This window comes from Alligator sinensis, unplaced genomic scaffold (assembly GCF_000455745.1).
Source record: "Alligator sinensis unplaced genomic scaffold, ASM45574v1 scaffold684_1, whole genome shotgun sequence".
In the NCBI taxonomy this organism is placed as follows: domain Eukaryota; kingdom Metazoa; phylum Chordata; order Crocodylia; family Alligatoridae; genus Alligator; species Alligator sinensis.
Window position 1 is genome coordinate 660095 of NW_005842681.1, and position 16569 is coordinate 676663.

General features: G+C 44.0%; 1 protein-coding gene across 2 annotated transcripts in view; it reads right to left on the reverse strand.

Moving 5' to 3' along the window:
* Window positions 1-5858: 5858 nt before the first annotated feature.
* The window catches only part of LCA5 (LCA5, lebercilin), a 37769-nt gene continuing 27058 nt past the window's right edge, over window positions 5859-16569 (reverse strand). For both annotated transcript variants that reach the window (XM_025215875.1, XM_006033936.3), the window contains 2 exons: window positions 13459-13594; window positions 5859-9648 (listed from right to left, as the gene is read on the reverse strand). In XM_025215875.1, coding sequence (XP_025071660.1) covers window positions 8828-9648; window positions 13459-13594 — 957 coding nt within the window. In that variant the 3' untranslated portion in view covers window positions 5859-8827. The remainder of the gene's footprint in view (window positions 9649-13458; window positions 13595-16569) is intronic.

The following is a 16569-nucleotide window of genomic DNA, read 5'->3' on the forward strand; positions in this document are numbered from 1 at the left end:
AGACAGGGGGAAAAAATTGAGGCTTTTAGGAAAAGGGATTAGAGGGAAACAGAAGAGATGAAAGGTAGGGGTGATGATTTAGGGGCCTGGAGGTGAGGACAAAAGGTCTGAGTATGATGTTTTTACAAGCAAGCAGCCAATGAATGTTGCTTAGGAGGAAATGGGGGTAGCCAAAGCAGTAAGAACCTGACTTAGCGTTCACCATGTGGCCGTCCTCAGTAATACTAATGTATAGCCCAGAGAGGGAGAGGGTCAGAGTCTCCAGGCCACTAGGTAATTTTCTGTTTTGTACGTATCACAAAAGAGTTCCATAGGGAGAAGCTTCGCTGCCATCCTGGGATCCAAGTCATCTTCCAAGGGCAAGAGATAGGCCTGCACACTGCACCCACAAGACATAGGGCTAAATCCTATTTTACCTTTATGCAGTTAAGTGACACTTATGTAGTTATGGAACTGTAATTTTAGGCTCTTATGCACAGTTTGGATTCTATTTCCCACATGGGTGACTGGTGCCTCCTGAGTCGGGGGTGGCATGTGCCCCCCCAGCAACCAGTCAGTAACTGGGGTGGAGTCCCCCCGCAGCTGATCATGCCGACCGGGGTGGGGGTTCTCCCCACAGCCAATCTCGCCAACTGGGAAGCGGCTGCAGCACTCCCAGAAGTGGCGCTTCATCCAGTGCTCCCACTCCCTAGCTGGCCCTCTCAGGGGGGACACCGGCACCCCAGCCTGCCCCCACTGCCCATCACCTAAGTGAGGAGTGCGGCCTGTAAGTGGGTGCACCAGCGCCTTCAGGAGATCCACATGCATCCCCATGCACCTCCTACGCATCACCACTGATTTCCCCTGGCAGAACAGGATCATCCTTGTACGTGTGTACCTGTCCCTGCCACCAATAGGGCATAAATGATCCCATTTCTCTATATTCAATAAGATAAAATGCCAGGTTCAGAAAAGTCATTAGGAGCGGGGAACAGAGCTCAAACCTCTCTACTTTCCAAGGCAAGGCAAACGTATCTATGTGGCATCCAAATAAGGCATAAGTGCCCAAAAGTACATAAGCTATATAAGTGCCATGTAGACATTGAAGATAAAATAGGATTTATCCCATTATCTTCTGCCATTTGTATGGCAGATCCCTTACTCCAGCTTCTGGTAGAGGTGGGAAGGCAAGGCCCAGGCTGCCCCAAATGACTCCCTATGTCTGTGTGCAACTCAGAAGCAGTGAAAAACAGAGCAGTGATCATCACATAGATCACTGGAATTGGGGTTGCTTTGTTGGCAAAGAATGCCAGGTGAGCAGCACATCAGAAGTGGATATAAATCACAGAAAAAGTTAACCTGGAGCTTGCTCTTAATGTAAATGCATGTCTGATCTATACTGGCACAACACAAAGTGTCTACAAGTGTACTTGTTATGCAAACTGGGTTTGCAGTTAATCAAAATGGTATCTTTAAGAGAGTATCCTAGCAACTTCCTGCTAGCCAGGGAAAGTCCCAGCTGACCGTGTACACTGATGCAATTGTTCTCATTGTGCAGACATCAAAACTTTGCAGTTAATCAAAGAGATAATTTAAAACAGGAGACCAAGTTAAATTTGATCTAACAAAGGGAAATTTTATAAATGAACACAGTCACCTGGGGCTCCTCTTACATTACAGCTGTCATCTTAGGACAGGGACTGGTCACAAAGCAAAAAATAAAGTAAAATAAAATAAATCACATGGTTCTGGCAAAAAAACTTCCCTTTACAAAAGTGTGCAGCAGAATGTTACTTGAGTGCCCAAAACTCTGTGGTTTATGCCACTGCCAGTTAGTTCTCCATTTGGAACTTGACTTCAAAATGAGCGTTCATTAAAAATGTATACTTTAGCACACAAACAACCACCTAAACCACACTATAGGTAGGACCAAAGGCCTGGCTGGAGTTGGTTCATAAATGCCCAGCTCCCTTCAGCTTTGTTTTAGCCTTGTAAAACAAATGCTATCTTCTCCCATAATAACATTGTTACAGCCTGGGTAAAGCTCCTTTTGGGTGGACAGGCTCTCAGGTCTGAACAAGTCTGACGAACCTACTCTTAACCTTCCTTGAATAAACTACAGCAATGGATCTTTCCTTGGCCTCCCTGGCACATGCTATTTCTCATGGATAAAAGACCTCATAGTGCTCAGGACCAGTTCTGACATCCACTCGCATACAAACTCTCCCTTTTCTAGAGTTTGTATCCTGTGAGCACTCTGCTTTTATTCTTCACCTCCTGGGCAAACAATAGTTGAAAAAAAGAGACATGGTTTTTAAGACTTAAAAAAACCAAAAATCAATCACCCTTTCCTTTACCTAGCAAAAGAAATATCCAGTTCTAGACAAAATAATGAGCACCTCTATTCATGTTTCTGCCTCAGTTTCTCACAACTTTAAATGTTCTTGGGTTTAGGTCCTATAGGATTTCCAGCTTTTCTTCCAAATCATGTACAGCCAATTTCTTATTTTTGCTCTCTCTTTTCTCTCTAAACTGCTAGTAAGGGATCTTTTTATAATCTTCAGTCTCCTTTGTCATGTTTCACACCATCAGTTTCATCAAGTGATCAAATTCTCTCACCAGGTGATCTGTTGCTTGCTTACTTACCTTTCTGGAGTTCAGGTTTCCAAAGCTTGTTTGCCCTGGGTGGCAGCAGCCTCTTGGTCCTGTTGCCTCCTGAGGAGTTTAGCTCAATATACAAGGAAAGGGCATCAGAGAAGGCAGTGAAGCCCACATTCAAAGTACAGTTTGTAGTCTGATGCTGCACTGCACAGATCCCAACATCAACCAGAGTTCAGAAGCCAGAAATCATCAGGTTCCTAAAAATCAAACATCTTATATTTCTATTTTGATTTTTATCCACAAAGATAAAGTCCTTTATAAACGTAATAGGGAGAAACAGAGCAATCACTTCACTACCACCTTTACAGTGATACTTAGGCTACTACATAAAAGCACAAGCCATCAACATGCAGCAGTTCAACTCGCAAAGGAATGATGAATATTATATACTAGTGGTTCTGCTTTAATGGCTCATAAAGTGCTTTCAGACTGCAGAAATGCTTTTCTTATAATGGAGGATCATCTGTTAGTTTGCAAACAGAGATAGTGCTGGCTATTTGGTAACAGAGCCCAATACTGCTTTTTAATTTTCCAAAAACCCTTTTCTGGGAAAAGCAAACTAACTGAAATCCTCAGCAGCTGCTTTTATATTGCAACTGTAGCTAAATTTGCTTGCAAGACACTCAAAATTTGTAATTTGTAGCTGGAAAGAGGATAAACTAGAGTGATACAAAGGACATGAGAGGAAGGTTGGGGGAGTCAACTTGCCCAGTATTTTCAAAGGAGTTTATTTTTAGCTCCTTAAAAGTAGATCAAATACATTTTGGGGCTAAGTACCATGGCTGTATCAGAGAAAGTTTGGTATTAGAATGGGTAGGCTCATGATCTTAGAAAATGGTCTACAGTATGAAAAGCCTTAGGGATCATGGATATACAATTGAAATGTCAGGGAAATTCCAATCAGCCGACTATAACAGACCTAATCATTAGGGCTGGGTGAAACTTCAGCAGCTGTTTCATTTCAGAGGTGTTTCAGCGCCTGAAACACTAAATCCGAAACAAAATGGAAGGCTCCGAAACATCTCCGAAACTAAATGAAAACATCCGAAATGTTGCAGAAATGTTTCAGATGTTTCGGAGGTGGGCTTGCGGGGAAACAAACTCAGAAGAGGGAGCGGGATGGGGAGGGGAGGGGAGGAAGGACTGCTCGGATATTGACATCTGTAGCTGGCCAGTGTCTGCGATCTGTCCCTGAGGTCCCTTCCAATCCCAGTGCTTTTGGGGAGGGGATGGCAGCCTGCTGTCATTCTGCGTGCTGATCCAGGGGCCTGCGCCCCCCCAGAAACAGTCTGGCACAGCCCAGCAGTGCTCCTTTTAAAGTGCTGGGAGGCTGGGGCCAGGCACGATAGCCATGGGGGCTGCTCTCACAGCTCCCCCCGCCGGGGCACAGGCAGGCACAGCCAGAGGATCCGTAGAAGCCCCCATGGCTGCCCTGCCCAGTCCTATCCCCTGCCTGGCCCCAGCCTCCCGGCACTTGAAAAAACAAAACAAAACCAAAAAAACCCCAAAACCCCGCACTCCCCGGCTGTAGCAGTGGCAATCAGGGCCTCTGGGGGCTCATGGCAGAGCCCCCCCATACAGTGCAGGGCAGTGGGAAGCAGCAGGGATTGCCCCTCCCACTTGGCACCTGTGCGGTAGCTGCCCCATGGCATGGGTGCAGTGCAGCTCGGCAGAGTGCCACACCCAGTTTAGGAGCTGGGGCGGCTCCACCTCTCAGCTGGAGCCTGGCAGCGCTCAACTCCAGTGGCCCCAGCTCCCAGACATTGCACAGTGCCCTCCTGAGCTGCACTGCACCCACGCCATGAGGCAGCTGCGGCATGGGTGTCAAGCGGGGGGGGGGGGGGGGGGGGGGCCCCCCGCAGGGGGGGCTCTGCCATGAGGGGCTCTGCCATGCTCTCCCCCAGAGGCCTTGATCACCGCTGCTACAGTTGGGGCGTGCAGGGCTTTTTTTTTTTTTTTAAAGTGCTGGGAGGCAGGGGCCGGGCGGGCCAGCCATGGGGGCTTCTCTTGTGGCTCCCCCTACCCGGGGAGAGGCAGGCACAGCCGGAGGAGCCATGGGAGAACCTGCAGCTGCCTGGCTGTGCCTGCCTCTCCCTGGCTGATCCAGATCTCTGAATCGGCGCCAAAACAGAGTCAAAACTCCAGAACAGGTTTGGCTGAATCGGGATGGAACAGTGATCTGAAACACCAAAACAAATCACTGTCCCTCTGAAATGGCTGAATCCGAGACAGAAATGAAACACAGCTGTTTCACACAGCTCTACTAACCATGAGTCTGCAGGACTGCTTTTGCAGGAAGTATATGATCTTCCATAATTAAAACAGTTGCACCTGTGTTTGTATGTTGACTAAAAACAACAACAGAAGTCTTGCAGCAGCACAGCATGCAGACACATTGATTCAGTACTCATCCAGAGGTAAGACAATCACCAGCATGATTTCCTGCAGCTTTGACTTGAGAATCTCATCTAGCTAGTGAGGAGAAGCAGCTCCTCTAAGTATTCCAAGGTGCAGTCACAAAGGAACCATGATACAAAAGAAAAGTTACCAGAACTCCAGCAACCAAGCAGAAATTCCCAATATTCTGAGCAGCTGTGTAATAAAATGTGGGAGCAACAGGTCAGACCCTGCACCATTATAGTCAATAAGAGCAGGTTAGGCTTTTTAGGTAGTCTGAGGACATCAGGGAATCTTGGATACAAAATGGTTAGCGAGAAGGAAATCAAGCTGAATCTAGCTGTGTGACTACTTTGCTTTTTAAACAGGAAAGCAAAAAAAAAGTTATTTGATGACTCACAAACAGATCCTTTTGTCATGCATCATTTCCCTATAAAGAACTGTGCTCAGATAAGTTCTGATCCAAAGCTCACTAAAATAATGCTCTGAATTTCAACAAGCTTTGAACTTGGTCTATACAAAGAGGTTTCACTATCTGTGGCCCTAAGTAGGATACAAGTTTCGGTTTACTTTCTGGTACGTATGGTTTTGCGCTGGTTTTTATTCTGTACATTGTGTCCCTTTATTTTAAGAACACACACATTATTCAGTGTGTGTTCAGGATTATTAGATCAATCTTGACACAGAGGAAATCAGTACCAGTGCAGATGAAAAACATATGTCCGGGCAAACTTTGGTAAAGTTCTGAATAGGTAACCAATACACAAAATATTTACTCAATTTTTTTTTAATAAAAATAATTTTGTTAAAAATCAACATTGTAATGATTAATTTTTTACACAGAAAATAAATCAGATGTTACAAAACTGACATGACATAATAAATAGAACTGAAATTAATATAGGAACTGCATTATCACAATATCTTTACAAACCTTAAAAATGATTATTTCTATGGCATGTTTAATTACATTTTCTGAAATTGTGCAGTTCTCCTGGCTTTGTATTAAATGAGTAAATACTAATGACTTATTGTTACACAAAACAAAATGACTTCACAGTAGAAGTCCCAGGCAAATTGGTGTGACTTTTATATTAGATCATGAAAGTTTTTGAAGTACACGGTTAGATGAATTCATGAAGAAATGTTATTGTTTCCCAAATTATGCATGGAGTTTCAAACTGAGGATTACAAATCTAGCCCCTCTGAATTCACTGCTGAATATTAGAACAGATTTTCGCCTGTGTTACAGTCTCTTGTGGCACTATGAAAGGAATGTGAAGCTATTTTAGGTGGGCAGGTCACACAATTCCCCTAGCTGGAAGAGTGCTGGTCTGGTGCTGAGATAGCACAGCTGGCTTTTTAACACCCCTTCCTAGCTTGCCCTGATGAAAAGATGTATTAGGCATATGTTAGAGACAGCAAAATCAAGTCATGCTCTGCTCCTGTGCAGAACAGTTCCAGTCCCTTTGGAGCCCTTACAAACATAGTTAAAAGCAGCTCTGGAGCCATATTAGTCCCTGGCAGCCCTGGGGATCAGAGAAGCATAGAGGTGATTTAAAGCCACCTCTGACTGCCTCTCTCACCAGCTGGCCAATGCAGCTCTAGCAGTCAGGGATCTAGTTTAATCGGACATGTCTGAAACCAAACTTTGCAAGGCCAGAAATTCTGCTGCAAGATGACATCGACTCAAGAGGAAAAACTGGCTGAGATGGCTGCATTTTCTATAGAGGTCCTTCTGTAGTACCAGTATTACAGTATACAGAGCCTTTTTCAGTCTCTCTCTTCACCCATGTCTTCTTTCTAGGTAACCTTCTGTCCTTCCCAGAAGTGTGTTCCCTTTGGGGTTAACATGGCATGTTAAGGGTTAACATCGCATGTGCCTTCCCCAGATGCCACTATGAAGTACCTGAATAAATACATCCAAGACAGAACATGCTGTAGCCAGAGAGGCACTCCAAATCAAGAGAAAAAGTGCTACAGGCTGCCTCCACATAAAGCACCAAGTTCCATACCATCATGCATAACAGCTGGGAGGAGGTGTGAAAGCAGGCTCTCTCCCACAACAGCTCCCTGAGCTATTAGCCAACATTGGTGTTTATTTTTCTCACCATTTTACAGTAACTAATCCAGCTCCCCTGGGAACAAGTTACAACCCTCTGCTTTATATGTTAGACTGGAAAGTCCGTTACTAGAATTGTGAAAGAGAGCAAGTAAGAGACAAAGCCAAATATAGGCATTCACCAGGTGCTTTGTTAGTAGTTCACAATGTTTTAAAAATGTTTTCAAAAAATTACTTCCAGTTATGATTTTTTGTTAACATGGAAACTAGATTAACAGCCAGGGGCTGGCCAGGAAGATGCAAGCAGCATACTGTATATGGGCGCATTTTACTGGCATTTACAGCAAAGGACTAATATCACCTAGTTGTAAAAACCAAGCTGAATGCCTAATTAGAGAGAAATGAGGCACTGGCCTATGGACAGCTCCAGAATAAGTTATCTTGTATGCAGAAAGTAAAACAGTTTTGTGAAGGGAGAAACAACAACAATCAGAAATGGAAAGAATCTTATATATTTAAGGTATTCAAGTTCTTACTTTTTTTACATTATATTTATCCCAATATAGGAGAGAGCTTTCTCCAATTCCAAAGGTCAGCTACTCGATTTATAGAAATAGAGGCAAATAACTTTCTGTCTTCTCATACAAATATCTGGTTAGGTTACATTCTGCACTGCACACTTTTCTCACTATTTTGAAAAAATATTTGCGATTGAATAAGTCAGACTTTACAGTATTTCTGAAAATGATTTTAAAATATACTAAAATATTCTATGTTTACATAATATTTTACATATTTTAACTAAGGTTTGTGTGTGTGTGTTTTGGGGATTCAAACCCACTTCTACTAAGAGAAGTATTACTGTGGCATAAATTTTCCCAAAGTAATATTTACAGTTACTGCGTAAGACTAGCTTATAACAAAGTGGGGCCATGGCTCAGGGTTCTCCAAAACACAGGTTGCATTCTCCCTCCTTCCCCATTATCTCCTCTTCTTATAACTGGGGGAAAATACATAAAAGGAACAAGACCAGTAAATAGGGCTATTGCAATAACAGACCTTCCTTTGAAAACAGTGACTGTTTGTACTGGCTGTGTGGAATAATGGCATTGAATTGCCTGGCAAGAAAGAGTCTGGAAAAGTGGCATGGGAGCCTTGTAGGGCCATAAACAGAGAATAATGAGCAAAGCTGCAGAGATCACATATTTGGACTCTATTTTCCCTTCTATCCATGTCTGTGGAACTGAATTAATACCAGCCTTTTGGGATGCCACCAATCTCATCTGGTAGCTACATAAATATGATCACGTTAATGGCAATGCAAATCCAGAAAGAAGACTGGACTATAATTAGGGTGAAAACACTGTCAACTCCTGAATGAAGCAGCAAGCAAATACCCATTACTCAGCTGTACTACCTGGGAATATGCCAGGAAATTCCCTTAAGACTCTCGGTTGTGTGATATATATATAAAATAAATGCTCCCCCCCACTGCCTTTATCTTTGATATATGTACTTGGACGTAAACTGTTAAAAACCTCTCACTACACAAAGAGCATCACTTGGGTCAAACTGGTTGAGCAAAATGTGCAGCATACATTTTCTTTGTAAATATGTTCATCTGTTGAAATAATTTCTTCAGAAGGTGTTTCAGTAGATTTGAAGCTTCAAATCTGTATCTAATAAATATTGTATTAAAATAAATTTATAGCAATTACCCGAGGAACATTATATAACATATGGTTCTTCTATATCATCTTCTAAAGAATCAACAGCTTTAACTGCTGGCCTGCTTGCTGTGTGCTGCAAATGGAGTCTATTTGGGTTAAAACTTCTTCCTTCACTGAAGAAAAGATCACTGTCTTCTTTAACTTTGGCTTTACTACCTTTATCCTGAGCAAGAACACTACTGGAATCCCAATCTCTATCAAAAGGACCTGATTCACTTCTGTTAGAGGGCAGGACAGAGTTGGCACTGGTTCCAAATAGCTGTTCCATTAAATTGGATTTTTTCTCTTTCTTAGTGCTGCAATTTTTATTTTCCTTAATATTTTCTTCCAAGTAGTCACTTTTCTGGTTAAACCAGTTTGGCTTCCCTGATCCTTTCCCAGATGCTTTTGCAAAGGAAGGCACATAGCTACCAAATGTCAAATCATCACTTGACTCTGTGGTCCTAGCATTTTGCTGCTTCTGCCCTTCTGCTTTTACGCCAGTATCCTGGCTGTCATAGTGTGAAAATCCATTGACCACCTTCTCAGTGGTCTCTAAGCACTGAGAGATTTGCTCAGTTTTCTCCAGAAAGTCAGATTTTGTTGCAAGCTGTGCTTGGGAAACAAGTCTCATGCTAATAGCATGTTGAGTTTCTCTGTCTATTTCATTCATCTTATCAAGCAGCAACTGCTTTTTTCGTCGCTCTTCTTCTAGATCTTCACTGTTTTGCCTCTCACTTTCAGGTTTGCGTATTTCGGTCTCCATCTTCGTCTTTTCTTCTTTATCCAATAAAAAGTTGTTTTCTTTTTTCCTTCTGTCAAGCTCTTCTTTTTCCCACTCTGCATGAAATATTTTAGAAAGTTATTTCACATTTTTAACATAAAAAGCCTTTTAAGGCGAATAGGAACAGATAGACACAATAATTAAATTAAAACAGCTGATGTAAATACCTGTAGGGCAAGTCCCTACTGCCCCTTTTAAAACAGTTTAAAGCCACATCTGATTACAGCCTACTATTTCTGGATGTGTAACTGAGCATTATTAATTTTTTTAGAGGTTTGAAAGAGCTGCATTTTCTGCTGACCGTCCTTTCCTTGGATTTGAACTGTGAAAAACATGTCTGTAACAGTGTGGTCTGTCCACTTAAGGGCAGTAAGCTGTGGGACCTTCTGATAACCAGGGAGTATTCCCCAGTGGAGAGAAATGGGAGAAGGCAAACAGTGAGGGAACAGTTTGCAAGGAGAAAGGAAGCTGGCTGCAGCAGCAGTGGTGGGAGATTTGAGGGGGCTAGGGTGCAGGGGGTGGTGCAAGACAGGTTGTGGGGCCACCCTTCCCTCCTGCAAAGCTGTTGCAGGGCTAGTGCACGGCAGGGGTGCTGGATGTGGTGCTGCAGCAGCGGGGCATGGCGGTGGTGCTGAAGCAGTGGAGCCGCATTTAGGGGGGCTAAGCCCTGTTAGACCTGGCCTTCCGCCGCCTATGGGGTTCAGGTTGAACAGCCAGGCTCCTAGTGTCCGGACAGGACAGAAGGGTTTTCCTTTGTTTTGTGTTTAAAGACTCTGTTTTATTTTAGAAGACTAGCTGAGGAACTCCTCAGACAGCAGACTTGCCTGCACAAGCCAGGACTAATCAAGACGCTTACACCACCAATTATGTTAATAACTGATTATCATGGTGTTTTATGTCAGCATCATTGACTTCAAGACAACTCCAGAATATACATTTTTCTTAAATTAACCTGCTGCTGCAAAGCACAGCTGCAAGAGATTCAATATTTCACTTCTACCTTGCACGTATGTCTGCTTACAGCTCTGTGTGTTGAAAGCACCTCTGGACAAACTTTTTGTGCACCATCCGCTGAAGGCAAATGCATATCTCAGACATGCTTTGAACAGACATAAAAGGTGCAAGGCAATGAAAATGAATCCTAAATTACACGTACAACTGGTATAAGCATCAGGACACACACAATCAGAACCTCCTCTCACAACAAAGGCCATTTTCTGAATATCTGCCCCTCTAAAAGATGTTTTCTCTATCAGAATAAAAAGTTAAGTTATATGGAGATTTGAAAAAGAACTACTTCATACAATTTCCCTTTGACTCATACCTGTAGAAGAATAGATAGATTATTAGGAATCCTCTCAGAAGAGATGGGGCGTAGAACATGGGTCTGATAGTACTAATAATTCTAGTTATCTGTTGTACTTCAGACAAATCTTATAAAACAAACTGCAACAGTTAATGTTATCCATACAGATAAACATCATCACTATGGAGGACAAAGGCAAATAAATAAGTTAAGATGAAAGTCTTACCTATATAAGATGGAAGAAATGGTTGATAGGAGGACCATCTTTCCCCAACGTACCACTAAGCAGATACTCAATTTATGCAGATTGTCTATTCTCTTCAATGGAGCTATGGCAGGGGTGGGCAATTATTTTGGCTGGAGGACCGCTTACCCAGTTTTGGCAAGCTGTCAAGGGCTGCATGGGTAGTTCCGCCCCTTGACAGGTGCCCCACCCCCTGGTTACCATCTTGGGACCAATGTCCCAATGTCTTGGGACCAATGTCCCAGGGCCGGCACCAGTGCGGCCCAAAGCAGGGCACAGGCTGGCAAGGAGCCGGGCTGGGCTGCACCAGCAAGGAGAGGGGGAGCTGGCCTGGCTCCATAGAGTCCCTGATGGCCAGGACCCTGTACTCCTGCTGTCCTGCTCTGGGACTTGCTGGTGCTGGCCCTGGGAGACACTGGTGAGGGCCCCGTGCTCCCGCTGGCTCCCCGCCCACTCACTCCCAGTGCCCCCCAGCCCTGCGGTACAGGTAGGGGGCAGTGTACAGCCCCGACCCCCTGCTTCCTGGCAGGGAAGGAGCTGCTGCTGAGCATGGGGAAAAGCAGCCCCTCCCCCGCCCCGTGGCCGGTGCTCCGTGTTGCAGGCGCTCACAGCCCACTTGGGGCTGTCTTTAGCAGGCACAGGCAGCCCCACAGGGGCTGCGAGTAGCCATAGTGCGGTGCACCAGCCCTGGGGGGGGCGAGGGGCTTGCTGCTGCTGCCTGCCTGGACCTCGCGCGCTGGGCAGCACAGAGGAGGTGGTGGCAAACACTGCCTGGCACAGCAAGCAGTGGGGGACCCACAGCTGCTGCTGCTGTGGCACAGCCCCGACAGGTGAGCCCGGAGCCGCGTAGGGCCCAGGCTGGCAGCGGGGGTGGGTTACAAGCTGGTGCCAAGCGTGGGGAAAAGCGGCCCCTCCCCTGCTCTGTGGCCGGCGGCGCTGGGCAGCACAGAGGAGGTGGTGGCAAACACTGCCTGGCACAGCAAGCAGTGGGGGACCCACAGCTGCTGCTGCTGTGGCACAGCCCCGACAGGTGAGCCCGGAGCCGCGTAGGGCCCAGGCTGGCAGCGGGGGTGGGTTACAAGCTGGTGCCAAGCGTGGGGAAAAGCGGCCCCTCCCCTGCTCTGTGGCCGGCGCCCCACACTGCAGCCGCTCATAGCCCACGTGGGGCTGCCTGTGCCTGCTCAGGACAGCCCTGCGCAGGCTGCGAGCAGCTACAGCAGGGAGCCCAGGCCACGGGGTGGGGGAGGGGCTGCTTTTCCCTGGGCTCCTTCCCTGTCCTCCCTCCCCACAACCATACCAGTGTTTCTGGTGCAGGGCAGCCCCCTGGTCCCAAAGGGGTGGGGTGGGGCCAGGTGGACCCTGATGTTGCAGGAGCCCACCAGGGCTTCCCCTGGGTCTTACTGCCCCTGGCTCCTGTCATTTTTGATGGGAACCAAGGGCAGATAAATATTAATTTTCTAAATTTTTTAGGGGCCCCGTGGGCTGGATAGAATGGCCTCATGGGCCCGATCCAGTCTGTGGGATGTATTTTGCCCACCCCTGAGCTATGGTAATATAAACCAGCCCCCAGAATCTGACTATTGATTTTCAGAATTCTGTGGACTTGCTCAACTAAACCAAATGTTCTTGCCAATTCATCACACAAACAAAAAGATTATTTGCAATGTAAAATTAAAAATCTGACAGGATGCAACTTATTCATAATATTTGCCTTATTGTACCATCCCAGAATATTTAAGCAATTTTAATAGGTTCCTGGAAAGTACTTAAATTGATACAAATTAGTGTGAAATGCAATCATACAAATAGATTTTTCTCCAGCTGCCACTTGTCATAACAGGTAACTAAAAACATCCATGAATATACAGTAGGAACTGTGATTTCAGCTGATATGAATTAAATGGCTGAATGTACGCTTCCCTCCTACTCCCCCAAAGGAAATATTGTTGAAAGAGGAGCTGTTCTATTGTAATGTACGAGTCCCACCCTAATAACGGGTAGAAAATAACATTTAATTTGAGCTGCTAGTGGTTATGCCATCTCTAGCTCAATAAACATAGGTAAAAATTCCCAGTCCTCAATACACTTTTAGCTGTTACTAGGGGTACAATATGGCATGGGACTGAGATAAAATTATATCCCATGATATTTTCAATTTTGATCCTATTCACAATGTATCATTTATAATTTTCAATTGCAGTGCTATTCCTCTTCTAAAATCTTTGTTTTTTTCAAGAGGATCTTTATAAGCCTCATCTGACTGACATTTTGTTTGGTTTTGATTTTCCAGTTTGGCAGTAGTCACCGTTTTCTTACCATCATGAAGTTTCTGGACTTTCTCCTCTAAGGCCTGCAATTCTTGTTCATGATTCATTTTTTCCTCTCTTTCTCTGTTGCGTTCATGTTTCAGAATCTCTGCTTGTTCTTTCCATTCTTTTTGTGTTTCCTGTTCCTGAAGTAAATTGACAGAAATTTGCTAGAAAATTAACAACTTGTTATGCTTCTTTGACACAACTTTATGTTCATAGTTAAACATGATGTATGCAGACTCAGTGGAAAAACTTCAGTAAAACCATACCAGCTCAGCATCCGTCTATTATTAGGTCAAAAAGGGTCTTAAGTACCCAAGATAAAATTAATAGACCATTGGTTTTATTCTGTATGACATCTTTCACAAAACAGAACCCCTCTTTGCCACACACTTGAGTTTCCAGACCGAAGAGAGGATCTTATGGAGTAACTGGATCACAGATGTATAGCTTTTGTGAGCAAGACTCACTTCACTAGAGCTCTTGCTCATTAAAGCTTATGCATCTCTGATTCAGTTAATCTATAAGATTCATCTCTACCCTGCCTTCTGCCTCACTTCAAACTACCATAACTAACTAACTCACTAGAGTTTAGAATTATTTAATGGGAATTGGATTAAGCCGTAAAAGTCAATACCTGTCTTTTCACTGACTTTAGGTATTGGCTCAGGCCCTTAATTTCCTTTGTAACAAACAACCAAGCAAGCAACCCCAGGGGAGCAGGCCTATTCAACTCAAGTGACTGGCCTGGTAAAACTAGGATTAGGCAATTTCAGTGTCATACAGCACAAGCACAACATTCAATAATACACAACAGAAGAGGAATTAAACAGCAAGGGTATTAAAAAGGTAGTTCAAATTATAATACTGGGTGAAAACATCATTCAATGTGGCAGAACTGCAGAAGGGTGCAGTTCTGCAGACTGCAGAACTGCACTCATCCTCACACATGCACACAGAGCATCAATGACAAACTGAGTAAAAAGAAGCCATGGCTGCCCCAGACATCCAGCTTTTTTGTTTGAAGACATGGAAAAGAAATCTAGCAAATACCGTTTCCCTCAACAAATCATCAGACTGGCAGGATCATACTGCATACATTAACTGCACACATGATGATTATCTAATGTATTCTCTATTTCTCATATATAACCAAGGGTCCCAAATTTGCCAAAGTCTCTGAGTACAGTTTGGCCTATTTCAAATCCCAAAATTCAAGTCACTGTCCACCAATGCCTGGGAAGTTTGGAAGAATCACAAATCCAGTTTCTAATTTTGTAGTTCATGCTTATTTTTTCTAGAATAAAGTCTCAGTCATTTGGTGAGCTCAGTCACTTGGTGTGCTTGGTGAGCAGAAACAGTGAAAGAAAATGCAGCAAGGAGGAACTAAGGAAACAATTATGTTAAAATAATTTGGCTATAACATTTTTCATATTTTTGCTTCAAAAAACGCAAAAAAAAGAACACTGTCAGTTGTTTCCGAGCCCATGATTAAAAGAGATTAGTAAAACATGAAAATAATAAAAATACATCCCTGAAAAAGCAAAACTTTCAGCTATGATTAAAGCAACAATGCAGGCAAATGAACGATATCACTACAACATACTGGGCACATCTACATGTGTCTCCTTTTGGAAGTACTAAATGACAGCACAGTAACAGCCCATACTGTGCTGTGCTGGCGGTGCATGGCTATTTCTGGTACATTGCTGTAGCAGAGCACTATACTAAGGAAGCGTGTTGCTATGACGAGGTAGCAGCAGCATCATGGTTTTTGCCCATGAATGCTAGGTCGCTGTAGCATGTTGCTACGGCAACATAGTGCCACGTCTAGACATGCCCACCAATTGCCAGCTTTACAGGCAATCCCCATTTAGTGCTCTTAATTGGTTCCTGAACAACTGAGTGTTAAGTGAAATGAGCGAAACCAAAAGTATCTGATGACCCAAGATAGCGACTGCAATTGTTTTTAATGACTCAAGATGGCGACTAAAATTGTTTTTAATGACCCAAGATGGTGACTGCGAGCATTATAATGAAACTTGCTGAGTGCTAAGTGAAATCAAGTATCAATTTCAAATGAGCATTATAGTGAAATAGTGCTAAGTGAGGCAGCATTAAGCATGGGGTGCCTGTATACCAAACCCAGTTCCATGTTTTGGTTTTATTAATTAAACCTCTTCCACGGAATTAATCCAAGCTACCTTGGGGAGTCATATCTCTGCCATCACCACTTCCTACCCTGTGTTCTGCAGACTTATGTAATGGTCAGTCACAGATACAAGATTTGTGAGAGTGTGGAGACAAGGGTTTCCAATGCAGACTTTTCTTGTGGAAAAGATCAGAATGACTGTGAATGTTGCTACCCTCAGAACAAAGAGCAACACTTTTGTTTTCCATTTTACTTTCCAATAATTAGAAAAAAACAAACAAATGTGGCAAGGGAAAGAAATATGAGACCCTTTTGGATATTTCACTTTTAAGCAAAGTCTTATGTAGTCTATAATTCTGCAGCTATGGAATCCATTGCCTCTGTCCTTTAATATCCAATATATACCTCTTTTCAATTCCTCCGTGTGTAAATTATTGTCGTGAATCAGAGCAGCAGCCGGCAGCCGCCTGACTCACACCGGAGTGTTTAGATTTAGAGTTCGGCAGGCGGATAGTGATGGATGGGGTGGAATTAACCAGGCACAGACACGTGTAGGTTACAGGAGTTTGTTTACTTACGTCGCCTAGATAGTGATGGACGACGCAGGTGAGCCTTCGTTCCGTTACAGCTTTAGTTACAGAGTCAAATATGCGCATATAACTTCGGTTACAGAGTCGAGGACACGCACGCAGTTCAGTTACGGCGAGATAATGACGGACGTGGCGCCGAAAACGGACGGTCGCGCTTGCAAGACTTTTTACGTCAATATTTTACGCTGACGGGGCGATTGATTAGGAATTGATCAATTTCCCAATTCTCTGGTGACAAGCACAGGTGTTTCCTGTGAAATCCCCAGAGCTCTCCGCCTTGGGCGGAAACCGTTAAACTATTTATAGGCAGAGGTGTTTGACAGAGATATCCAATCGTAAACTGTTATATGGAATCTTTAATTTTTGGCAGGTGGCA